Raw genomic sequence first — 26,480 nt, forward strand, 5'->3', positions numbered from 1 at the left:
GTCGAACTGAAGATTCTCTTGTGGCGGGCACAGGACTGGCAGGACTCCACGTACACTCGGACATCCTTGTTAACCTTTGGCCACCAGTAGTAGCGGCGCAGGGTCTGTAGCGTCCGGGATTGCCCTGGGTGACCGGAACAGCGGGAATAGTGGGCCCATGCCAGGACTTGTTTCCGCAAACTCAGCGGAACCAGAGTCTTCCCAGGAGGGATGGTCGTGGTAGCAGACAGGAGGATACGAGACGGCTCGATGATGTATTGTGGTTCCTCAGAACCTTCCGTTGATTCAAATACCCATGATAGGGCGTCGGCCTTGGCATTCTTCCCCGCCGGTCTGTAGCGGAGCACAAAATTAAACCGGGTAAAAAACAGAGCCCAGCGTGCCTGCCGTGGGTTGAGCCATTGTGCCCGGTGCAGGTATTCGAGATTCTTATAGTCTGTGTAGACCGTGAATTGGTGCTGTGCTCCCTCTAACCTGGGACGCCATTCTTCGAGGGCGACCTTGATCGCTAACAGCTCCTTGTCGCCTATGGCATAGTTTCGCTTCGCCGGGGAGAACTGGCAAAAGAGGAAGGCACACGGACGTAGTTTGTGGCTATCAGAAGTCTGGCTCAAGACGGCGCCTACGCCTTCCGATGAGGCGTCTACTTCAATGATGAACGGCCGCTGTGGGTCCAGATGCCGAAGGCATGGTTGTTTGCAGGAACGCCTCCTTGAGGCGATGAAGGCGGTCTCCGCTCCCGGAGGCCACTTCTTGGGATCCGCGCCCTGACCCGGAAGGGCCCCAATGACGGGCCCCAATAATAATTTGCGAACCCCAGAAATCGTTGGAGTGCCTTTAATCCTTGATGGCTGGGGCCATTCCCGAATGGCTTTCAGCTTCTGAGGATCCATACGGAACCCTTCACTGGAGATGATGTATCCCAGGAAGGGAAGGGACTCCTTCTCAAAGAGGCACTTTTCCAGTTTTGCGTATAACTGATGTTCTTGGAGCCGTTGCAATACTTGGATGACGTGCTGGCGGTGAGCGGTCAGGGAATCCGAGAATACTAAAATGTCATCCAGGTACACCACTACGCACTTGTACAGGAGATCACGGAATATCTCATTCATGGTGTTCTGGAACACCGCGGGAGCTTTACAGAGCCCAAACAGCATCACTAGATACTCATAGTGGCCATCTCGGGTATTGAAGGTCGTCTTCTACTCATCACCCTCCTTGATTCAGATGAGGTTGTAGGCCCCTTGGAGGTCCAATTTGGAAAAAGCCCTTGGAGAGGTCGGTGCAAGGGTTAACTGGAGCTTCACCCTGGAAGCCCGCAGTCCCCCCGGGAGGAGCCCGTAGGGACCCAGGCCGCTGGGACTTAGGTGGGCCGTTGGAGATGATGGTCGAGTGGAGGTCCAAGGTTGAGTGCCAGAGGGTCGTCGCTTACCAGTCCGAAGTCACACACCGAGGCATCACCACTTGCCAGGCCAAAGTCACACGCCAGAGAATCATTGCTTGCCAATCCAAAGTCAGGAACCAGGAATACCAAGACGAAACAGGAACCAGGAACACCAAGACGAAACAGGAACCAGAATCCAAGCTCAAGGACCTCACCGAAGCAAGCAGACTAGACAGCGTTGGAGGACGTTGCCAAGTCAAGGAATGGTCAGAGGACGTCTCCTTTTATACTTTCTGTGGCCCGGTGGATTGGAATCAGCTGTAGGCAATTAAAGAGACGAGGTCCCTTAATTCTGGTGAGGAGGCGCGGCCTCGCGACTAAGATGGCGGCGGCCATCTTGGATCTCGGCTCGCGGAGGAGAGCTGCTAGCTGCCGCGAGGGAGGAGCAGGGACCCGTCCTGACCCGGCGGCTAGCCCGGAGGCCCGTGCCAAAGTTATCCGGCTAAATTCTAGCTGGCTAATAAGTTATCTGGCTATGATCTGGGGGGGGGGGGGGGGAGAATGAGTTAGCTGGCTACGTTAAGCAGCTAACTCTGATATTCAGAGTTAACCGGCTGAGTCCGGTCGTGTCATAGAGCTGCCCTAAAGATAGCTGGCCGTACTCGTAAGTGTGGGCTGCACTCTTTGAATATGCCTCCAACCTTAGCTGCCAACGTTTATCAGGCTAACCCTGCTATCCGGACAGTGACTGAATACAGACCTCATAATGAGGGAGCTCTGGGTACAGCATTTTGGGGGTGGGGGGGGGGTGGTTGTATTTGGTGTAACTTTGATTCTGAGATAGTGTACATGTAGCCAGCATGACGATCACATTTGCAACACACGCCCTGCCTTGAAATGTGGAAAGTTACGCAGGACCCCCACCCCAGTGTCCAACCCCAGCTGACTCAGCTCCTTGCTTTTGAAAATTGGGATGCCACTTGTGGGTTTAATATCACTTCCGAAACTCTGAAAAAAAAATGTTACTGCAAAGGCACCGAAAAGAAGGAGAGAGTTAAGGTGAGAAGTGAATATAAAGAGAAACCTGAAACCACAAAAGTGCCAGAAAGGGGGAGTGGTGAGGGGAGCGGCTGCCGTGTGAGGGGAGAGAGGCAGAGGGGCTGCAGGGAATAAGAGCAGAACTTTCATTTCTTCCCCCAAACTCAAACCCTAAGGGCTTCAAGCTTCACAGAGAAGTCTCTTCCTTATTGGCAAGATTTTCTCCCGTCTATTTGAGGGAGGAAGAGGGATAGGGAGGAAACGTCCCATCTTGTTCTCCAGCGCCTGCAGCCGCTTAGCCTGAGCAGAGATTTTCTTCTCCTGGGTCACTGAGGAGATTTCCCTTCAATCCTTCCAACCTTGCTGCTCATTGTTTGCTGTCCGGCCGCTCCACAACCATCCACAGAGAGCCCAAAGTCTTGGCTGCAGTGGATCCAGAGCCAGCCCTGCCCCCTCCTCTGATCCTGGGGGCTCTGCCAGAGGCTGCACCGAGGAAGGAGCGGACCCCTTCCTGCCCTTCACCGAGCCCCAGAACCAAGAGAGGGGTGAGATTCCCACTTTCCCTTTCTAATCCCACATACGGGCCGATTCAGTAAAATGCGCGGGAGAGCTGATGCTCCGAGGCGAGCGCTGGCTCTCCCGGCACGCGTCCAGGCCACTCTCCTGGGCGTGCAATTCAGTATGCAAATGAGGGCCCGTGGTAAAAAGGAGGCATTAGGGACACTAGCACATCCCTAGCGTCTCCTTATGGCTGAACGGCGGCTGTCAGCGGATTTGACAGCTGACGCTTAATTTTACCGGCGTCAGTTGTCAAACTTGCTGACAGCCATGGGTTTCGGAAAACGGACAGCGCTAAATTGAGCGTCTGTTTTTTAACCCGCGGGCAGATTTTTTTTTTTTTAAGATTTTTTATTTTTGGGGCCTCCAACTTAATATCGCTATGATATTAAAGTCGGAGGCTGTACAGAAAAGCATTTTTTCTGCTTTTCTGTACACTTTCCTGGTGCTGGCCGAAATTAACGCCTGCCTTTGGGCAGGCGTTAATTTCTGAGAGTAAAAATGTGCGGCTTCAGTGGCGTAGCCAGAATTGAGTTTTTTGGGTGGGCACAAGGTTGGGTGGCTGTAGGCACGCAGGTCTGAGACCTACTAGTTGTTTTCTTATTGGATAAATAATGCCATATACTGTACCCTAGAATGGCTTAAATAATTTTGCAACAGCCATTATGCAATCATTGATGAAACTTTAAAATAATTTACTTCAATTATTTCAAGCACTTACCAGCATTAAAAATTCCATATTAATCAGAATTTATTTTTATATTTATTGCAGTTTATAAATGCACAAGTATAGAAAACAATCAGATCCAATCGTGTAATAAAACAAAAATTAATGTATTCTTTCATGAACCGTCTTTGCAGAAACCCAGAAATCTTCATAAATACAATAAAATATAATTAATCATCAGAACAGGTGCAGCGCAGAGCTAGGGCAATTCACATTACAGCTAACATGAAAGATAGCAGGAGGCCGGTGGCAGCAGGAGAGGCCACTGATCTTCCTGCTTTGGGGATTGGAAGATGGAAGATGGAAGATCGTTGGCCATATGGCTGCAGGACCGCTTCTCCATGTGTGCCGTGATGACGCTAGGCCTGGGTCTCCTCTTCACTGTCACGGGGTGGCTACCCCACTGGTGGCTTGGCTGCACATTTTACATTTCTGTATTGAGCGGGTCGATTCAGTAAAAGTCGCGGGAGAGTGCCCAGGCGTGCGCATAGGTCACTCTCCTGTGCACGCGATTCAGGGGGAAGAAGATGCAAATTAGGGACCGTGGTAAAAAGAGGCGCTAGGGACACTAGCGCGTCCCTAGCACCTCCTTTTGACAGCGGCTGTCAGTGGGTTTGACAGCTGACGCTCAATTTTCGGAAAACGGACGCTGGCTAAATTGAGCGTCCGTTTCTAACCCGCGGGCCACCAGCTGATCTAAAAAATTTTTTTAATTTTTGATTTTTTTCAAATTTTGGGGCCTCCGACTTAATATCGCTAAGATATTAAGTCGGACGGTGTACAGAAAGCAGTTTTTTCTGCTTTTCTGTACACTTTCCCGGTGCCGGCAGGCATTAATTTCTGAAAGTAAAATGTGCGGCTTGGCTGCACATTTTACTTTCTGTATTGTGTGGGAATAACTAATAGCGCCCGCCAACATGCATTTGCATGTTGCGGGCGCTATTAGTTTCGAGGGGGGGTTTGGATGAACGTTTTCGACGCGCTATTATCCCTTACTGTATAAGGGGTAAAGATAGCGCGTGGAAACGCGCATCCAAACGGGGGCTACTGAATCGGCCTGATAGTCAGGATCAGAGAAACTCCGAGCCCTGCCCTCTCTCTGCAGCGTCTCTCCTGGGAGATAGAGGGAGGGAGCATAGGGAGAAGGGTAGCACATGTACAATTGTCAATGCCAATAAAGTTATTTGAAATCTGAATCGGAAGGGAGGCTGAGTGGCCTCTGACTGCTGCCACCTCCTGCTCCCGCCCAGCACTGACAGCAGGGATTCAGATTCAGGCAACTTATTGGCAGGACTGGCTTGCCAAGTAACACAGCACATGACAAAAGAAAAAGGGAAACATTACAAAATGGTAATAAGTCCAGTACAGATACTGGTTACAGAAAGTAAAAGATCAGGGCCAGGTCTCAGGTTCTGGCCTCCCTGCTCAGGTTCATTTCTGGCCTGGTGACAGGATGCCACAGACTTTGCTCCTGGAGCCGCTGTTTCTCCTCTTTCCCCAGGAATTAGTCAGAGTTTTGTTTTTTTTTTTCAGCCCATTCTTTTGTAGGAAGGCTTGGATTTTCCTCTCTCAGCTCTGGGAAATGTGCAGCTCCGATCTCTTTGCGTTTTGCGCAGCGCAGGAGGAAATGTTTTTTCTGTTTCTCTTTCTCCAGGGTTGGGCTTCTTGGGGTTTCCGGGTCGGATTTGGTCTTCCCCTCTCCCTCCTTCCCAGATGCTGCCTGCACCGCAGGATCAGCTCCTGCTGTCAGTGCTGGGCAGGTGCAGCAGATGGCAGCAGTCAGAGGCCGCTCAGCCCCAGCCTCCCTCCCTCTTTTTTCCCCCCTCTCTAATCTCCTCCAGCCTCCCTCCCTCCCTCCTCCTTACCGCTCTCTGAATTCAGTAGGAGAAGCTGCTGGGGAGGATCCCAGGATGACGGTGCTTTTAGTTATTTAGAGTCGGTAGCACACGAAGTGGTTAACATAAGAGGAGAAAAATAAAATTACAGGATCCAGAAAGCACGAAAACGAGGATCCTTTCCGTGTTCAGGTGCTGGTCCGTATTGTTCCTGGTCGTTTCTGGCCGGTGGCAGGAGCCCACAGATTTTGCTGCTGGAGCCGCTGATTCTCCTCTTTCCCCCCAGGAGTTTTCCCTGCTCCTCTATTTGTGGGAAGTCTTGGATTTCCCTCTCTCAGCCCTGGGAAACCTGCAGCTCTGATCTCTTTGCATTGTTGCACAGCGCAGGAGGAAATGCATTTCTGTCTCTCCTGACTCCAGTGTTGCTTTGCCCGCAGAGTCTGATTTCCTGGGATTTCTAGTTCCCTTTTGCTCTGCTGCCTTGTAGCTTCTGTGCTGGGCTCCTCCCGCCAGCTGTTCTAAGCTGCCATCCAGTATTTGCAGTGCTGCCTTTTCCTAGGTAGGTTTGTTTCTTTTTGAGTCCAGCCAGTTACTGATGTGTTGGTGGGAGAGGTTTTGGTGCTGAGAGTGTTTTCTGCAGGGTTTTGTGTTACTTCCCAGAGTGCCCGGTACAGGAGGGAATTAACTCTCCAAATTCTCTCTTTCTTTCATCCTCAGCTCTGATGCCGAGGACATCGAAAAGAAAGGGAAAGTCCGAATCTCGCCCATCCCTGATGGATGCTGCTGGTTCTGTGGGCCAGCGCAGGAAGCTTAGGAAGACGACATTGGGGGTCCCTTCCTCCTCGGGGAAGCCTCTGGCTGAGCCCCCCAGTTCAGAGGAGGTTCCAGATGTGGCCGCATCCCCCTTCCCAGATCCACTGCAGCCCAGGATTTTGGGCTCTCTGTGGATGGTTCTGGTGCGGCTGGAAGCGACAATGAGCAGCAAGTTGGAAAGGATTCAAGGGGAAATCTCCTCGCTGGAGCTGCGCTCAGGGACCCAGGAGAAGACAATCTCCGCTCATGCTAAGCGGCTGCAGGCGCTGGAGAACAAGGTAGGACTTTTACTCTCAAACTCTCCCGCCTCTCTTAGGATGAGCTTTCACTTACCGGGAAAACCGAGACTTGAGGAAATCTTGCAATAAGGAAACCCGCCTGTAAAAAGGCTTCTTTCTTTGAAGGTAGGGGTAGAGAAAGGAAAGTTCTGCTCTTTATCCCCTGCAGCCTCCTCGGTCTCTCTCCTCCCTCTGGCACTTTTACTCTCAGTTCTTGGATTTAAGGGTTTCCCTTTAAATTCTCTTGCTCCCCTCTCTCCTTTGCTGCACGTTTTCAGGAAACCTCTCTCCCAGGCGCATGCATCCAGTGACCCAAGTGACAGTAAACCCCTACAAAACAACTCTGTTTTCAAACCCAAGGCGCCGCGGTATTGTCTGGTTCCTGTGTCGCTTAACCATAAGTGTGCAGCTTTACACATTTCAAATGATCATGTAACACGCACACATTCTTTTTCAGAATTAAAGTTATACTCGTAGAGAGTCACAGCATGTCCCCAAAATGCTCTCCGGCACAGCGTCCGCTTTCTCACCTTAAGAACATAAGAATTGCCACGCTGGGATAGGACAAGATCCACTGGGGTCCCCCCGCACACATCCTGTCTCCGACAGTGGCCGAACCAGGCCGCAAGTACCCGGCAGATCCCTTTCCTGGCTAATAATGTGTCATGGACTCTTCCTCCAGGAACTTGCCCGAGCCCTCTTTTAAACCCCGCTGTGCCCGTCGCCTTGATCGCGTCCTCTGGCAGCAGATTCCACAGCTTGACAGCGCACTATCGAGTGACAAAAGTATTTCCTAGGATTTGCTTTGAATCTGCTGGATGTCAGTTTCATGGAATGTGCCCCTGTTTTAGTATTAAAATCTCTTCTGTGATGTTTGTATTATCTTATTGTGTATGTTGCATATGTAAACCGCCTTGGTGTAGGCAGTATAAAAATAATTTAAATAAGTACATTTGAAAGGGTAAATAACCGTCCTCTATGTGCACTCCTGATTTTATGAACCTTTGTCGTGTCTCCTCTCGGCCGTCTCTTTTCCAAGTTAAATAGCCCCAGCCTGCGTAGCCTCTCACCATAGGAGAGATGCTCCATCCCCCTTATCATTTTTGTCACCTTCCTCTGCACCTTTGCTGGCTCCGCTGTGTATTTCTTATGATAGGGAGGGGGCCAGAACTGCACACAATACTGACGGTGCAGTCATAAAATGGCTCAATACAGAGGCAGTGTGATAGTTTCCCCTTATTCTCCATTCTTTTCAGTTCATTCCTAACTTTCTCTTTGCTTCTTTGGCTGCCACCACGCCCCGGGCTGAGGATTTCACTGTCTCGTCTCCAAGGACTCCAGGCTCCTTTTCCTGGGGAGTGACTCCCAGTACAGAACCCAGCACTGTGTGTACCTGAAGCTGGGATTATTTTTCCCCATCTGCATCACTTTGTACCTTTTCTACATTAGATTTCATCTGCCATTCAGTTGCCCAGTCTCCTGGTCTCACATGATCCTTCTACAGTGCTTCACAACACGCTGCTGTTTTAACAACTTTGAAAAACACTTTTGACTCGTCTGCAAATGTAATCACCTTCTCTCGCTTTTCCTTCTCCAGATTATTTATGAATATGTGGAACCGCACAGGTTCCAGGTTCCCTGTGCTGCTGCACTAACGACCTTTCTCCATTTGGAAAACTGACCATCTAGTCCTACTCTCTGTTTCCAGCCTTTTAAGCAGTTATCAGTCCACAACAGGTCATTGCCTCCTATCCCATGACTTTGTAACATCCTGAGGAGTCTATCACGGGGGGGACTTTGTCAAACGCCTTCTAAAAATCCAAGTACACAATAATCAACTGGCTCATCTTTATTTACACCTTCAAAAAAATCTATAAGATTGGTAAAGCCAGACTTCCTGCCGTGTTTGGCCGGCCGCGGGATGCTCCCATGATCATCTGCACGTGCCCTGGGACGCCAGGAAACGGGCGCCGTCATAACTCCTCTTTGCTGGCTCCTCCTAGGCATGCGCATGCACTGCTACTTCTAAGCCATGCGGCAGGAAGCGACAGTGCAGGCCTCACTGATGATGTCACGCGGCTGGGGATTTAAACCCCAGCCATGCTACAGGACCGTGCCTCAGCAACAGGTCCTGTAGCTCTGCAGTGTGTGTTGCTAGTCCCTGCCTCGTTCGCTCCTGCCTTGATTAATCTCAGGCTGCCTTGTCTTGCCTGCCGTGTCTTCTCTGCCTTGCTCCAATTTGCCTCTGTCCCTCCTTGTCATGCCTTGCTCCTCCCTGCTTTGTCCCAGCCTTGCTTTTCCCCTGGATTGATCTCTCGTGTTTGACTACATCCTGGACTTCGACTGTGCCTGTCTGCTGCCTGCCTTGATCATTGTCTAGTTCACAACCGTGCCTGTCTACTGCCCGCTTGGACCATTGCCTGGATCTCAACGTGCCTGTCTGCCACCTGCCTCGATCTGTCTGCTCCTTGGCTTTTGTCTGTCCTCTACGTGACCCTTGCCTGAGTCCTGCCAGCTCTTGAATCCAAGGACTCAACCTGCAGAGGAGGGGGCTGGTATAGGTGAAGCAGACCTGGAAGATGTACTAGAGCAAATTGATAAACTAAAGAGTAGCAAATCACCTGGACCAGGTGGTCTACATCCCAGAGTGCTGAAAGAACTGAGAAAGCTATGGTAACTGAAGACTGGAGGGTTGCCAGTGTAATGCCAATTTTTAAAAGGGATCAAGAGGTGATCTAGGAAATTACAGACCAGTGAGTCTGACATCTGTGCCAAGAAAAATGGTAGAAATTATCATAAAGACCTCATCTTGAGCATTGTGTGCAGTTCCGGTCACCACATCTCAAGAAAGATATAGCAGAATTAGAAAAGGTACAGAGAAGGGTGACCAGAATGATAAAGGGGATGGAATAATTCCCTTATAAAGAAAGGCTAAAGAGGTTAGGACTCTTCAGCTTGGAGAAGAGATGGCTGAGGGGCGAGATGATGGTGAACTATAAAATAATGAGTGGTATGGAACGAGTAATCGTTAATCAGTTGTTTACTCTTTCAAAAAGTACAAAGGGCAGGGGACACACAATGAAGTTACTGGGTAATACATTTAAAACTAGTAAGAGAAAATAATTTTTTACTCAATGCATAGTTTCCTAGCGTGTAGCAGATGGACTCAGGACCAATGGGGATAGTGTACTCCTGCTAGCAGTTGGAGACGGATCAGATTTCAATCTGACGTCAGCCCCTCGTACATATACCCCTGCAGGAAGTGCAGCTCTTCAGTATTTTCAGTCCCCATTGCAGTTAGGGACTATCTGCATGCTCTCACAGCGTTAGAACCGAATTCAAAGAAGAAAACCAAATTTAAAAGGAAAAACCTACCTGAAGACGAGCCCCGCTCTCCTGCGGTGATGCCCTCGGATCCCTCCCCCAGTTGAGATTCCCGAGGTGATTTCCGTGGTCCCTCGGAGGTGAGCCTCGGTCCGGCGGCCGAATCGCGGCGAGGACCTAGCCCCCGATCCTCGGGTGCAGCTGAGAGGCAGCGGGTGCACCATCGAGCGCGGCAGTGAAGGTATTTGCCCTCTCCCCCCACAGCCAGAGAACGCCCCGGACGAAACCGGGAAGCGCCGAAGACAAGGTAAGGTAGAAATCTTCTGCTTGAATCCGGTCTCCGAGGATCGAGGAGGAGCACAGGTCTCCAGTTGGGACCAGTGCCACCGGGTTGATGCGCCCTAGCAGGGCCAGGCCCCGGCTATTTCCAAGGGTCTACCCACGTGGAGATCCTCCGAGGGGTCGCCATATTGCCCGCGTGATCGCAGTCACCATCTTGGCCCTATTCCGCCTCGCCGTTCGGTCCGAGCGCACAAAACCAACCTAGGCACACAAAGCACATGTGCACGTAGACTTACACGCACATAATCCCCTTGTGCGCATAAGTTATACGTACAGCTCTGTGCGTGCATCTACAGCTGGACGCACACTGCGCGCACAACTCACACGCTCATTTTAAGCGCATCGGAGCGCATAAGAGTTTACGCACCAACAAGCCATGGCAGCCACCAGACTCAGGGATAAAGGCTAAGGCCTCTGCCCAGCATGCCACATCAGAGCCGCATAAAGCGATGAGGCCGACGCCCTGTGCACTCAGTGTGAGAGAGGCCCTGGGAGATCCAGTTCAGATTGAGATGCCGGATGTGGGTGAATTAAACAGGACTGATTTACCTGGAGCCTTCTGGAGCAGCCGTTGAGGGAAGGGAAGATGGTACCTGTTCAGGGGTGCAGAGGTGTGGTGGAGGACCCAGACCCCGAGGTATCTTGTGAGGTGCAGCGCTTGGAAAGGCCCTTAATGCTAGCATTACAATCTTTGGCGTCTCCTGTGGTTTGCCATGTGCACCTTTGTTGGAAGCGTAAAGAGTTAATCTGAAGCATATTTGGGATGCTATTGCTAATTTTGAAACTTTTTTTTTTTTCAAATACAAGATTTTGGGTACTTGCCAGGTTCTTATGGCCTGGATTGGCCACTGTTGGAAACAGGATGCTGGGCTTGATGGACCCTTGGTCTGACCCAGTATGGCATTTCTTATGTTCTTATGTTCTTATGTTCAGGGCCAGTCCCACCCAGGGCCGAGCACTAGCTCCTCCGGGGGTACCCCGGACCTAGCAGATCCCAGTGGGTCCCCCTCCACTAGACTAGGACCCCAGGGAACCAGCGCCCCTCAGCTTGGACCCAGCGTCGATCTCATGGGTGGAGTTCTTCAAGGGGATTCACGCCTTTGTTCAAATGCGAACTGAATCCTCTGGCTGATCAATTCACATGCTCCACCGGAGAACCCTCATGCCCCAGGCCCTTCAAGACCTAGGACACAGGCTTCCACTACCGCAGAAGCCCCACCTATGGGGACATGGATATCTCTGAAGAGGGGGACAGAGCCTCACCAAACCATGAGACGCTTCTTCACAAGGATGAGCTCCCGGACCCTGGTCACCCAATGTCTGACGGAGCTCGCCATCCCGGGCCCAGGTACTTAGGGGGAACCTAACCGAACCCCCTGCTGGAAGGTCCTCGCCAGACTTTTCGCCATTTCTCTCTGTTACAAGCGGCACAACAACTGATTGACCTGGAATGGAATGTTCCGGAGTCTACATTCAAAGGGGGGGCGAGCTTTGGCAGCCATGTACCCCCTGGACCCGGCAACCAAAGATCTTCTTGCATGCCCAAGAGTTGATGCCATGATCTGCGCGGTCTCTAAGCGTACCACCATCCCAGTAGAGGGAGGAGCAGCGCTCAAGGATGCATGTGACCCGACGTCTGGAATCTATCCTCAAACAGTCATTTGACGTAGCCACTATGTCTCTACAAATTGCGGCCTGCTGCACCGTGGTGACACGTGCCTGCTTATCCCAGACCAGGAACAACACCCCGGGAGAAGACATGTAACCAGCAGTATCATTCCTCGCGGACGCTGCATCCGACTTAGTGCGCACAGCGGCCAGAAGAGTGTCATCTGCGGTGGCGGCCAGGAGGCGACTCTGGCTCCGAAGCTGGTCGGCCGACGTATCTTCCAAGACGCGCCTCACAAGGATGCCCTTCAAAGGATCCCTCCTGTTTGGCAGCGAACTAGAGAACCTAGCCAACAAATGGGGCGAGTCCCCATTGCTGCGCCTGCCGGAGGATAAGACGAAGAGAAACCAGCGACCCTTCCCCAGGTCCTCTAGGGGCAGAAGTTCGCAGCGCTGCAATCCTTACAGGAGCAACTATCAGCGCCCTGCCCTACGGGCAGAAACCAGTCCTTTTGGAAACAAGCACAACAAGAGGGGAACCAGCTTGAGGACAGGCCCCAGCCGCACCCACCAATGAGATTCAGCCGACCCATCCAAGGGGAGAAGCATAGGGGGCAGACTAGCCCTATTCTTTTTTTTTTTGATTAACCATTTTTATTGAAATGTATAGCACCAATCAACATGAGCATAAACAGATAAGTGTTCAAATAACCACAAGATTCATTTACAAGTCATTGTTCCATCAAGCAAGTAAAGACTAGCCCTATTCTACCGCAGATGGGTCGAGATAACTTCAGACAAGTGGGTCCCAGCCATCATTCGGGAGGGGTACTACCTGGATTTTCTACGAACCCCTCCGGACAAGTTCGTGGAGTCCCCCTGCCACGACCTCTTCCAAAGGGCGGCAGTGGAAGCCACACTGTCCAGACTACTGCCCTCGAGGCCATAACCCCAGTGCCTCCACAGTAAATAATACTGGACATTATTCCATCTATTTTATCATCCCCAAGAAAGAGGGAACATTCAGGCCCATCCTGGACCTCAAGTCGGTCAACCGCCACCTGAGGATTCCCCACTTCCCCACTTCCGCATGGAAACCCTACGATCCGTAATAAGGGAGCTACAACCGGAAGAGTTTCTCACATCCCTGGATCTTTCGGAGGCCTACCTACACATCCCAATTCATCAGGAACACTACCAGTTCCGGGCACTACCCTTCGGGTTAGCCACAGCACCCTGGACATTCACCAAGGTAATAGTAGTGGTGGCGGCAACACTGAGGAAGGAAGGAATCCTCATTCACCCGTACCTAGATGATTGGCTGATCAGGGCAAAGTCACGGGAGGAAAGCCACCAAGCAACTAGCAGAGTCATAACTCTACTGGAGAACCTAGGATGGGTGGTTAACACAATGCAAAAGTTGCCTACAGCCCTCATAGTCGCTGGAATACCTAGGAGTCCGATTCGACACCAAAGAGGACAGGGTCAGCCTGACCCCCACAAGGAGATCAAAACTGTGGAGCCAGCTGCAAACCTTGCTGAACGACCCTCGTCCGACAGCATGGGATTACCTGCAAGTCCTCGGGCTGATGGCATCCACACTGGAAGTTGTGCCATGGCGCGAGCCCACATGAGGCCCCTACAGCGCTCACTTCTATCACTGGTGGAGCCCACGATCCCAGAACTACACCGTACGTCTATCACTCCCGGGCAGAGTCCGGACCCAACTACGGTGGTGGCTGCAGGCCAGCACATGAGCCGGGGATCAAGACTATCCTCCCCAACCTGGACCCTACTCACCACAGATGCCAGCCTACAAGGATGGGGAGCACACTGCGAGGAGTTAACCGCCCAAGGGCAGTGGAACACAGAAGAGGCAGGGATGGAACATCAATCGCCTAGAAGCATGGGCTAGTCAGACTAGCCTGTCTGCGGTTCGCTCACAGACTTTGAGATAAAGCGGTCAGGAGTAATGTCTGACAATGCCACAACAGTGGCCTATATCAGCCGACAGGGGGGAACCAGAAGCCAACAGGTATCCCCTAGAAATAGACCCCCTGATGGCGTGGGCGGAAGCAAATCTCCAGGAGATCTCAGCCGTCCACATCACCGGGAAAGACAACATCACGGCGGACTTCCTCAGCAGGGAAAGTCTAGACCCAGGAGAATGGAGGCTGTCCGTCCGCAGCCTTACAAATGATAGTGAATCGGTGGGGGACACCGGACATGGACCTTCTGGCAAACAGATCCAATGCCCAAGTATCCAGATACTTCATCCGCAGGTGGGAACCGCAGTCCCAAGGGATTGATGCCCTGGTACAGACCTGGCCACCGGGGACCCTACTATACGCCTTCCCGCCATGGCCCCTATTGGGCGCAATCATTCACAAAATACAGCTACACAGGGGGCTAGTCCTTCTGGTGGCTCCGGATTGGCCAAGAAGACCCTGGTACGCAGACATGAGAAGACTGCTGGCAGGGAACCCCCTACCCCTGCCTCCACACAGGGACCTGCTACAACAAGGTCCGATCCGCCACGAGGACCCAGCTCAATTCTCTCTTACTGTCCTGCCATTGAGAGGGCCCGCCTGAGAGAGCAGATATTCGGGGGCTGTAATCGACACCCTCCTCCGAGCACGCAAGTTCTCCACATCGTTAGCGTACATAAGGATTTGGAGAGTATTTGAAGCCTGGTGCGAAGACCACAACATCAAGCCACACTCATTTAAAGTTGCCGTGATCCTGGAATTCTTACAGAACGGGCTACAGAAGGGACTGTCCCTCAACTTCATCAAGGTTCTGGTGGCCGCATTGTCATGCTACGACAGCATAGCTTCTCACCTGGACATGTCACGCTTCCTGAAAGGAGTCAGACACATTCGCCCACCACTAAAGTGGCCAGTACCTCTGTGGAATCTCAATCTCGTATTGGATTTCCTAGTGGGAACTGCCTTCAAACTCATCCGAGGCCTGTCCCTCCATCTGTTAACCTTAAAGACAGTGTTTTTGCTGGCAGTTTGTTCAGCCCGCCGCATCTCGGAACTACAGGCACTGTCCTGCCGTGAACCGTTCCTTAGGCTCACCCCGGGATCCATCCAACTACGCACTGTTCCCTCCTTCGTCCCCAAAGTGGTCTCACACTTCCACCTTAACCAGACCATCTCGCTACCAACGGCGGATGGATTGAAGAATTCGGAAGAAGCCCATAGTCTACGCCACCTCAACATCGGCAGACTCTTATCCTGATATCTGGAAATGTCGGAACCCGTACGAAAAACGGACCACCTTTTTGTCCTCCACAGCGGAAAGAGACAAGGGGAAGCGGCCTCGCGGGCAACCATAGCCCGCTGGATCAAGGAAGTCATCAAGGCGGCCTACGTAGAAGCAGGCAAGCCACCGCCTCTACAGGTCAAGGCCCATTCTACCAGAGCGCAGGCAGTATCCTGGGCAGAAACTAGAATGCTGTCACCGGCTGAGATCTGCAGGGCGGCGACATGGTCCTCCATCCATACCTTCTCCAGATTACTACCGTCTGGATTGTTCAGGCTCGGGAGGACACTGCATTTGCAAGGACAGTACTAAGTGGGTCACGGGCAGCCTCCCACCCTGGTTCGGGAGTAGCTTTTATACTTCCCATTGGTCCTGAGTCCATCTGCTACACGCTAGGAAATGGAGAAATTACTTACCTGATAATTTCGTTTTCCTTAGTGTCGACAGATGGACTCAGCATCCCACCCTTGGCTGCCACTACACATGGTCTTTCAAATGATTCAAGGGTAAGCCACGTTTCATTTACCTAGAGCATCCACCCTGCCGGGTGTCTACGCTTTCCGGTTGAGTACACTGGCGGTCTCCAGCTATAGTCAATCAACCAGTTCAAGTTAATCAAGTTTTAACGTTTAACCAAGTTATGAAGTTATTCAAGTTAATCAGATTATTAAGTTAGTCAGTTCACACATATATCCACAATGCTTTTCCAAGGAGAATACTGAAGAGCTGCACTTCCTGCAGGGGTATATGTACTAGGGGCTGACTGTCAGATTGAAATCTGATCTGTCTCCAACTGCTAGTAGGAGTACACCATACCCATTGTCCTGAGTCCATCTGTCTACACTAAGGAAAACAAAATTATCAGGTAAGTAATTTCTCCATTAAGCTCTAGAATTCATTACCAGAGGATGTGGTGAAAGCTGTAGTATAGCTGTGTTTTAAAAAGGTTTGGATAAGTTCCTGGAGGAAACAGTCCATTAACCATTATTAAGGGAGAGTTGCAGAAATCCCACGGCTTATTCTTTGGATAAGCAGCATGGAATCCACCTAATCCTTGGGATGCTGCCAGGTACTTGTGTCCTGGATTGGCCACTGTTGGACACAGGATACTGGGCTTGATGGACCTATGGTCTGACACAATAGGCAAGTCTTAAGTTCTTATGTTCTAATTCCTCCATGACGAAATGTGAGGAGAATAAAATCCAGCTGAGATCTAATGCACGCTGAGCCCCTCCACGTGTCTGAATGTTTCTGGCTTGTGTTTCAGATGCCGGTGACGTTTGAGGACATTGCTGTCTCTTTCTCCCAGGAGGAGTGGGAGTATTTAGATGAAGGGCAGAAGGAACTATACAGGGAGGTGATGAAGGAGAATTATGAGACCCTAAGCTCAGTTGGTAAGACTTGCATTATTTACATTTTGAAAACTTCAAGAAAAGCAACGCCGGGCGCTTCCTCTCTGAGTGGCAGCTTTATTTTCAGTCGCTTTCGCATCAGACTCGCAGTCTTCTTATTAATGATTAACTGGTCTCTCCCCTTTCTTTAATGTGTGCAACCTGACTGATGGATTGGTTTGATGTATAATGCCAATACTAGACTCACTTCTACATGAGGGGTTGGGGGGCGGGTCAGACTGGGCGGGTTAATGTGGAAGATCTCTGTCATTTCATATTGGTGGTATTGTTCTGAGGCGGAATCAGAGCTACTCCCACCTTAGTTTGTTATGTTTTGTATTGTTTCATTGAAAACCCAATAAAAATCGTTTAAACATAAAACTTCAGGAAAGTGGAGAAGTGGTAGAACAATAGTTCCCTGTACGTACCAGGATGAGTCCAGACGGTGGGTTATATCCCCCGTCCAGCAGATGGAGTCAGACAAAGCTTCGGAGGGTGCTGCCTTTAAACCAGTGCACCCTCTGCTACTCTCCAGTATCTTTCTGACTCCAGCAGATAGGAGCAGGGGAACATTGTCAGTGTACTTGTTCTTTTCTCTTAACTCTATTAAGCTTCCTTGGATGGATCAAGCTCTCTAGTTTAAAAAAAAAAAAAGAAGAGATTTTATACTTTCAAACTTGCAGACAGATTTGTTCCTTCTTTCTCTCTGTCTGGTGTTTTGTTTTTCTCTTCACCTCTGGCTGTAAGGGGTAAGTATGTATACTTTGCTTTCTTCAGGTTATTTCCCGATACAGCCCGACTGCAGGGTGCATGTTTAAGGGTTCAACCTCTTCCCCCCCCCCCCCCCCCACCGCCGCGTTCCGACCTGTGGCCCCAAGACGCGCATTCCCCGGGGCTGCCAGCCGCAGAGAGCTCACATTCCTCTGTGGTGCCTGACAGAAAGGAGCAGGAGCTCCTAGGGTCGGTGTGAGTTTTGAAGCGGAGGTCGTCCTTTCCCGCTCTCCGCGGCACTACCTGCCTTTTCCTTCGTGGCTCCCCTCCCCCCGGTCATGCCGAGGGCCTTCAGATGTTCGGCGTGCGGGGAACCCAGGTCACTGCTCTCCCGCGAGGGGATCTGCACGAGGTGCCTCCCTGGGGGGGGGGAGGGCACCTCGCAGCCGGCGGGAAGTACAATTTCGCAAAGCCAAGCGTGCTCGTACAGGCAGAGGCAGGCCCCTATCCCGCTGAGCGTGGGAACGGCGGCCATCTTGGATGCAGAGCCGGGGCCCGGCCCCTATAGAGGACGCATCGGACAATATTTTGACGCTGTTTCCACCGGTTTTAACACAGGATTTCTCCTCTGGAGCCCGTTCTGCCTGCGGGGGATCCTTCGTTTCTGCCTCCCTCGGGCCCGCCCCCGTTTTCTATAGATTTTGTGCTTCTCATTCACAATGCCTATCTGACCAGGATGTCACAGCCTTTGGATCCTCTCCCTGGGCCCCTGCCGCCCAAGGTCCCCAGGAAGGCTGACCCTCCTGTGGGAGTTCCCCAAGGGAGTACAGGCCCCAGCGGTCCCTCAGGGGTCTTCTCGGGTGCGTTTGGTCCTCCCCCCTGTGGGGGGGGAGAGTGGATCAGGGGCCAGACCCTGGACTTGGATGATCCCCAGGATTCCCTGCTTGCTTCGCAAATGGAAGGGGACGATCCCAGAGTATTGCGGATTTTCCAAAAGGACAAGTTGTACACTCTTATCCCTCATATCCTGCAAGAACTGGACATTGTGCCGCCTCTGGATCTACCTGGTCCCACTCCTTCGGGGAAGAAGGGAGACCTCGTTCTGGTGGGGCTCCTCCCTCCGAATAGGACCTTTCCTACTCATCCTAACTTTCTCCAGCTGTTAGCTAGGGAATGGGACTCGCCCGAAGCCTCCATCAAGGTCAGCAGTGCAATAGAAAAACTGTATCCTCTCCCTGAGGATTTCCTAGAGCTGACTTACGGTCCCGAAGATTGACTTGGCGGTTTCGGCAGTCACGAAGCGAACAACTATTCCAGGTGACTGGAGCCACAGCGCTACGGGATCTACAGGACAGAAAGCTAGAGGTCTACCTCAAAAGGGTATTCGAGGTCTCCGTGCTGGGAGTCCGGGCGACCATCTGTAGCTCGCCTGGCGCAAAGAGCAGGACTTTGCTGGGTTCAGCAGCTCCTCACTTCTCACGATCTACCTCTGGAGGAAGCACAGTCGGGCTGACCGTCTGGAGGCCGTTATTGCCTACGGAGCAGATGCACTTTATGACCTCCGCCGAGTGTGGCCAGATCAATGGTAGTGGCAGTCTCTGCCCGCCGTCTTCTCTGGCTCCGCAACTGGTCGGCGGATTCCTCCTCCAAGACACGGTTGGGATCCCTCCCTTTTAAAGGGAAATTCCTCTTCGGGGATGATCTGGACCAGATCATCAAATCTCTGGGAGAGAACACGGTACATAGGCTCCCGGAAGATCGGCCGCGAACTACCAGATCGTTCACTGCCTCCAGAAGCCAGTTCTGCAGTCAACATCGCTTCCGCACCACTAGACAGGCAACGCCTAGGATGCCCTCTTCCCGCTCTCAGTCTTGGTTCCATCCTTTTTGAGGCCGTAGACCGACAAGGGACGGGATGGCACAAGGCACATCCTCTACGTCTACACAATGATGCCAGGCGGGCCCACTCCCCGACTCCCAGGATCGGGGGCCAGTTTTCTCGTTTTTACAAGGAGTGGGTCAGGATCTCGTCGGATCAGTGGGTCCTCGATATCCTAAGACACGGCTACGCATTGGATTTTGCTCGACCCCCAAGAGACAGATTCCTCTTCTCTCCCTGCGGATCGCCTCAAAAGCAGCTCATTGTGCGACAAACTCTTGACAGGCTTCTGGCTCTAGGGGCCATCATTCCAGTGCCCCCCACGGAACTGGGCTCCGGCCACTATTCAGTTTACTTTGTGGTCCCCAAGAAGGAGGGTTCCTTCCGCCTCATTCTGGACCTCAAGTTGGTCAACAAGTCGCTCAAGGTCGATCACTTCAGGATGGAGACCTTGTGCTCGGTGATCGCTGCAGTCCATCAAGGGGAATTCCTGGCCTCCCTAGATCTGACGGAGGTTTACCTTCACATTCCCATCCTCAAGGAGCATCAGCGGTTCCTGCGTTTCAAGACTCTAGGAGAGCTTTTCCTGTTCCAGGCACTACCCTTTGGTCTGGCGACCGCCCCCCGAACTTTCACGAAGGTAATGGTGGTGGTAGCGGCAGCTCTCCGCAGGGAAGGAATTCTGGTTCACCCATATCTGGACGACTGGCTCATTCGAGCGAAGATCTTGCTCCAGGGTCATCAGGCGGTCACTAGAGTGGTATAGCTGCTGCAATCCCTCAGTTGGGTTATCAATTACACCAAGAGCAGACTTACCCCTTCGCAGTCTCTGGACTTTCTGTGGACACGGTTCGACACAGCGATGGGCAAGGTGTTCCTCAGGCCGGATCGCGCCCAGGCGCTCTTGACACAGGTTCAACATTTCTCTTGCCTCTCCTTGCCCACGATCTGGGATTACCTACAGCTTTTGGGTTCCATCGTATCTAGGATGGATCTAGTACCTTGGACCTTTGCGCATATGCGGCCTCTGCAGAGAGCGTTACTCTTCTGCTGGAAACCGGTGTCGCAGGAGTTCCAAGTCATCCTTCCACTCCCACAGTCAGCCAGAGACAGCCTGAGTTGGTAGCTAGACCTGCGCCACTTGGCGCAGGGAATGCCCTTGGACATCCCAGACTGGGTAGTGGTTACCGCGGATGCCAATCTCTCCGGCTGGGGAGCAGTCTGTCAAACGAGCTCGGTTCAGGGGCAGTAGACAAGGGCTTAGGCTACCTGGCCAATTGATCGCTTGGAAACCAGAGCGGTTCGCCTGGCACTGAGAAGTTTCCTTCCTCTCGTCCATCATCGGGCGGTCAGGATTCTCTCAAACAACGCGACCACGGTAGCTTACATCAATTGCCAGGGAGGCACGAGAAGTCGTCATGTCTCGGTGGAGACGGACAAAGCTGATGGCGTGGGCGGAGATCCACCTCTCCCGATTGGCGGTCTCCCACATCGCTGGGGTAGACAACATTCAGGCGGACTTCCTGAGCCGACAACGTCTCGATCCGGGAGAGTGGGAGCTCTCCGAGGAGGCGATGCAGCTCCTCATTCAGCGTTGGGGGGGGGGGGGCCCTCACCTGGATCTCATGGCCACCTCTCACAACGCAAAGGCCCCGCGGTTCTTCAGTCGCAGGAGGGAGCATGGCGCGGAAGGGGTGGACGTGCTAGTACTCCCATGGCCAAGTCTCCTTCCCCTCTACGTGTTCCCACCGTGGCCCCTCGTGGGCAGGGTCCTCTAGAGAATCGAAGTCCACCGGGTTCTGGTGATTCTAGTGGTGCCGGAATGGCCCCCCCCCCCCGCCCGTGGTTCGCGGATCTGGTCAACCTGGCGGTGGATGGCCCTCTCTGCCTCTGCCATCTGCAGCGTCTACTTCATCAAGGGCCAGTATTTTTCGACCAGGCAGATCGCTTCTGTCTTGCAGCCTGGCTTTTGAGAGGCGTAGACTGAGATGCCGGGGATATTTGGAGGCAGTAGTTTCAGCTCTCCTCAAGGCTCGGAAGACTTCTACGTCCCTCGCTTATGTCCGGGTGTGGAAAGTTTTCGAATCCTGGTGCGCTTCCCATTTGGCACTGCCACGGATGGCCTTTGTACCCCAGTCCTCTCGTTCCTCCGGGCGGGCCTGGAGAAGGGCCTCGCCTACAACTCACTGAGAGTTCAGGTCTCTGCGCTTGGAGCCCTGGTACATCGACAGGAGGGAATTCAGCTTTCCTCTCACCTGGATATCGTCCGTATTCTCAAGGAGGGGTGAAGCATCTAAAGCCTCTGGTTCAAGCTCCTTGTCCTTCCTGGAGCCTCAACTTGGTCCTACGGATCTTGGGAGGTCCTCCGTTCGAATCTCTGCGTTCCGCTACCCTCAAGGATCTCATTCTCAAGACGGTTTTCCTCGTGGCCATTTACTCTGCCCACCGGGTTTCAGAGCTCTAGGCTCTGTCCTGCAGGAAGCCCTACCTCCGTTTCACGGATTCCGGGGTCACCTTACACACGGTGCCCTCCTTCCTGCCTAAGGTGGTCTCGGCATTTCATCTGAATCAGACAGTGGAGCTCCCCTCTTTCTCCTTTAATGAGCCTCGAGAGCTCCGTAAGCTTGATGTCAAGCGCATCCTGATCCGTTACCTGGAGGTCACTAATGAGTTTCGTTTGTCGGATCATCTGTTTGTCCTTTGGCATGGTCCCAAAAAGGGATCCAAGGCCACGAAGACAACGATCGCTCGCTGGCTAAAAGATGCTATTGTGGCGGCGTATATAGGCGCAGGGCGACAACCCCTACTGGGCGTCAGGGCCCAGTCTCTGCTTTGATATTAATTATACTGAAGGGGACGCAGGTGGCACACCGGTATGTAAGGGGGTGTCTTTTCAGTTTTCTCTGACTCCATCTGCTGGAGGGGAGGCATAACCCAGCAGTCTGGACTGATCCATGGTACTACAGGAACAAAAATTAGCAGGTAAGAACCAATTTTCCTGTCTCCCACCAGCTTCGTTTTCAAAGCATCCCAGAGTGCTAAAGTGTAGCATATTGTGGGTGCAACATATTTAAGAACCGGCCTATCTGCTTTTCGCAGCCAGAGTAGGGAGCTAGGTCCCCCTCCCCGAATCAGATCCCTTTCCAATTGTACCGATCTCCTCCCTTTCCCTGATGTATGCCAATAGATGGCCGAGCATAACTGCGCAACAACATAATAACCAGGACAAGCACGGTACCTTTAGGCCACCCCCTCTGCTTTGTGAGATATAACACCTGTCTACTGACTCTGGGTGGTCGGTGACGCCAGATAAATCGCAATAACTTCTTTTGCCATAGAGTGAAAGATTCCCGTGGAATAGCAATAGGCAGAGTTTGAAATAAGTAATTAAACCTAGACAAGATATTCAGTTTTACCGTTGCTATACGGCCTAACCACGATAAGCCTAATCTTTCCCACGCTTGCAAATCCTGCACAATTTTGGACCATAGTCCCCCATAGTTAAGCTGTAATAAATGTTCTAATTTAGGGCCAATTTTAACTCCTAAATATTTCAGGCTTTTATGAACTCCTTAAACGGAAATATCTTCTGTAACCTGTCAAATTGAGACGATGGGACTGAAACATTTAGCAATTCAGATTTCTCTGCATTCAGGTGGTAGCCAGAAAAGGCACTAAACCTAGTCAGTGTAGACAATAAATGTGCTAGTGACAACTCAGGAGAAGAAATGCTAAATAAAACGTCGTCAGCGAACATAGAAAGTTTATATTCTTGATCCCCCACTCATAATCCCTGTATCTCTCCCTGTGATCTGATCGCCTCCGCTAATGGTTCAAGATAAAGGGCGAATAAGAAGGGCGAGAGAGGACATCCCTGCCTCATTCCCCGTTCAGTTTGAAACGGGGAATAACCCCCATTTACTTTGATACAGGCATTGGGACTCCGATACAGCTCCTTAATCCAGGTTGAAAAATTGCCTCCGAGCCCCATTTTATCTAATATTGCCAATAGGTAATCCCAGTGCACCATATCAAATGCTTTCTCAGCATCAACTGTGAGAAGGACCATGGGCACTTGTTCTTTCTGTTCTCACCATATCAAATCTAAAACCCATCTCACATTATCTGCTGCAGGCCTGCCAGGGACGAATCCAGTCTGATCGGGGTGAATTAAAGATGTCGCGACACCCCCCAGCCTATTAGTCAATATCTTAGCTAAAAGCTTCAAGTCTAAATTGATTAGCGATATAGGCCCATAAGACCCACACTGCGTCGGGTCTTTTCCTGGCTTGGCCAAAATCGTAATCCCTGCTTTATTGGCATGAGCTGATATTTTCCTGTCAGAGATTTAATGTTCTCCATGCATAATTCTTCAATGCACCACATACTCAATATCTACCCTGTTTGTTGCATACTCACAGTTTATTGATTTTATTTTATTTTATTATTATTACTAACATTATTACTATTATTATATAATTTATATTTGTATTATTTGTTTTAATGTTTATTGTTCCATGTACACCATGCCCATGGTTTTTCTAATTCTGGTTTTATGTAAACCGAAGCGATATGTACTTGTACATGATCTTCGGTATATAAAAGCTTTTAAATAAATAAATAAATAAATGGTTAAAAGCTCTAGTTAGGGGCCCAGAGACCACTGCACTCAACTTTTTATAAAAGCCTGCGGAGAAGCCATCCACCCCAGGGGACTTACCCATTTTTAAACCCTTAATAGCTTGCACCACCTCAAATTCTGTTATTTCCTTATTTACCATCACCTGTTGGAGAGCCCCCAGTTGCGGAAGATGAATGTCAGACAAGTAAGCCTGGATATCACCCTGTGAAATATCCTGTCGTCTGGAATATAATTGTTGGTAAAATTGAGTAAATCGGTCTCTGATGGCCGCATTCTCTGATAACATTTCTCCCTTCTCATTTTGAATCTTAAGTATTTGATTAAGACTCATCCGGGCTTTGAGGTCTAGCTAACAACCGACCCGCTTTGTTACCTCCCTCAAAGTATTCCTGTTTTGCCCTATCTAGTTGGTGTGCGATGCTTCTCAGATTGAGTTGTTCAAGATCGCTCCTTAAACATTTTAGTTTAGAGCAAACTGGGGATCTGGGCTCCGCTTATTACGAATTTCCAATTTTCCTATTTGTTGTAGAATAGTAAATCTCTGACACTCTCTCTCCCTCTTAACATGGGTGGTGCGTGCGATAAGCTTACCTCTTGCTACCGCCTTAAGACAATCCCACACTGTAATAGGAGATATATCCCCAGTATCATTTTCTACGACATAGTGTTCCATTTCCTGACGAAATTGAAGTTCATACTGACTGTCTTCCAAAAAACTCTCATTGAGTTTCCAAAATCTTTCCCCCCCTTGATCACCCAATCCCTGTAATGAAATGCTTATCGCTGCATGATCCGACCAGGTGAGCACATCAATACTGGCATCCTCTACAAAATTAACTAAGCTTTTATCTATGAGGAACATGTCTATCCTAGAATATGAACCATGTGCCGCAGAAAAGAAAGTGTAATACTTCTCAGAGGTATGAATATGATGCCAGATGTCAACCAGGTCCCATTCCTTCATAAAGTTCCTTAGACATTTTCTATGCATCTTAGAATAAGCAGATGTACCCGTACTAGTATCCAGGGTAGGGGGTAGCAAGGCAAGTTGAAGTCCCCACCCACTATCACCACTCCCTTTGCCCATTGTCTCAAAACGGCAGCTATTTTATCAATAAAGGGACCTTGGCTTGTATTAGGAGCATATATATTCACTATCGTGTAAACTTGATGTCCTATTTTGATTTTCAAAAGAATATAACGACCTTCCGTGTCCCGGATCACTGTCTGCACATCAACCGTTATATTTTTTGAAAAAAGGATGCCAACTCCACTATATTTGCCTTTAACTATAGCCGCCACATAATACTGAATTGGAAAATGATGAGAAGTCATCAGTTTCTCATGTCGCTTCCTTAGATGCGTCTCTTGACATAACAAAATATCCGTTTTGGCATTGAGAGCATCCTGTAGCAAACGTTTACGTTTATAATGAGAATGTAGGCCCTTCACATTCCATGATAAAATTTTAATTGCACCTGCCATAAATTGGAACGCCCCCTATAGCCCTGCATACTATACACCAATCACACTTACGAGAAAATCTACCCCTCTTCCTAATCCGCCTACCTCCCCAAGTCCAATATAGTACCAATCCTCTAATCGCCCTTCCTCGCTCTCCCCCCCACCCCGTCCTCCCTCCCCTCCCCCTACTTCTTTAGAAGGAGTGATCACTCAAAGGTCGCCTTGGGAACCCGAATCTGACCCCTCAAATACTGAATGCCCAACTGCTAAATAACAGGCAGCATTAATAAAACATTACTCGAACTCTGTCCAAAACCTACAGCAGAACAATTAAAGTGTGAAGTCTCGAATGTCTATGGACCTCCAACTTTAAAAAGAGAAAGAACAGTCAACTTGAAAAAGATTGCAGATATAGAACTTCATCTATTTGGATCCAAGGATGGAGTATTGTCTTCCGAATTCCTTTGTAGCCTCTTTCCTCAGGATTGCACCCTCTGCCATCTCTGAAGATGATCTCTCCGATCGATCTCTGCAGGCTGTGCTTCATCTCCTCCATGCAAGGGTGACATCCCAGCAGCGGCCATGATTTTCTTGGCATCTTCCACAGTTTGAACTCTAGATGTGGATCCTCTGATGGTGAAAGAGAGTCCAAAAGGAAAAAGCCACTTGTATCACACCTCTCTTTTACGTAGAACCGCCACGATATCCTTAAACTCCCGCCGCTTCCTGATGGTATGAGCAGACAAATCCTGGAATACTTCAATAGGATATCCCTGACAAATAATGTCCTTCCTTTTCCTTGCTTGCGCCAGTACTCTTTCTTTAATCGGATAAGAGTGGAAGCTCACTACTATGTCCCTTGGCTGATTACCCCGGGGTTTAGCCAGGGCTCTGTGGGCCCTATCCAAGATAACCTCCGATCTTCCTTCCGGGGGGTTATTGTCAAACAGTAGCAGTTCACAGATATCTTTTACCACCACTGTGCAATCCATATAAGCAGATTCCTCAGGAATCCCCCGAAACCTCAAGTTGCCCCTCGAGCGATTTTCCAAGTCTTCTACCCAGGTCCTTAGTTCTCTATTGGACTCTTGCAGTAGTTTCACTTCTCGTTGCAGGGACTCTTGCTGATCCTCCACCTCTTCTATCCGTTGCTCCGCTGCTCCCACGTGGTCTTCCAATTCCTCGTGGTCATGACGCAGCTCCCCAATCATCGTCT

At 50.7% G+C, this 26,480-nt stretch overlaps 1 protein-coding gene across 2 annotated transcripts in view; it reads left to right on the plus strand.

The window, feature by feature from the left end:
• The first annotated feature begins 16,517 nt into the window (after positions 1–16,517).
• The window catches only part of LOC115083670 (oocyte zinc finger protein XlCOF6-like), a 61,487-nt gene continuing 51,524 nt past the window's right edge, over positions 16,518–26,480 (plus strand). For both annotated transcript variants that reach the window (XM_029587621.1, XM_029587622.1), the window contains exon 1: positions 16,518–16,571. In XM_029587621.1, the coding sequence (XP_029443481.1) occupies positions 16,538–16,571 (34 nt within the window). In that variant the 5' untranslated portion in view covers positions 16,518–16,537. The remainder of the gene's footprint in view (positions 16,572–26,480) is intronic.

Source organism: Rhinatrema bivittatum, chromosome 2 (assembly GCF_901001135.1).
Source record: "Rhinatrema bivittatum chromosome 2, aRhiBiv1.1, whole genome shotgun sequence".
Lineage (NCBI taxonomy): Eukaryota > Metazoa > Chordata > Amphibia > Gymnophiona > Rhinatrematidae > Rhinatrema > Rhinatrema bivittatum.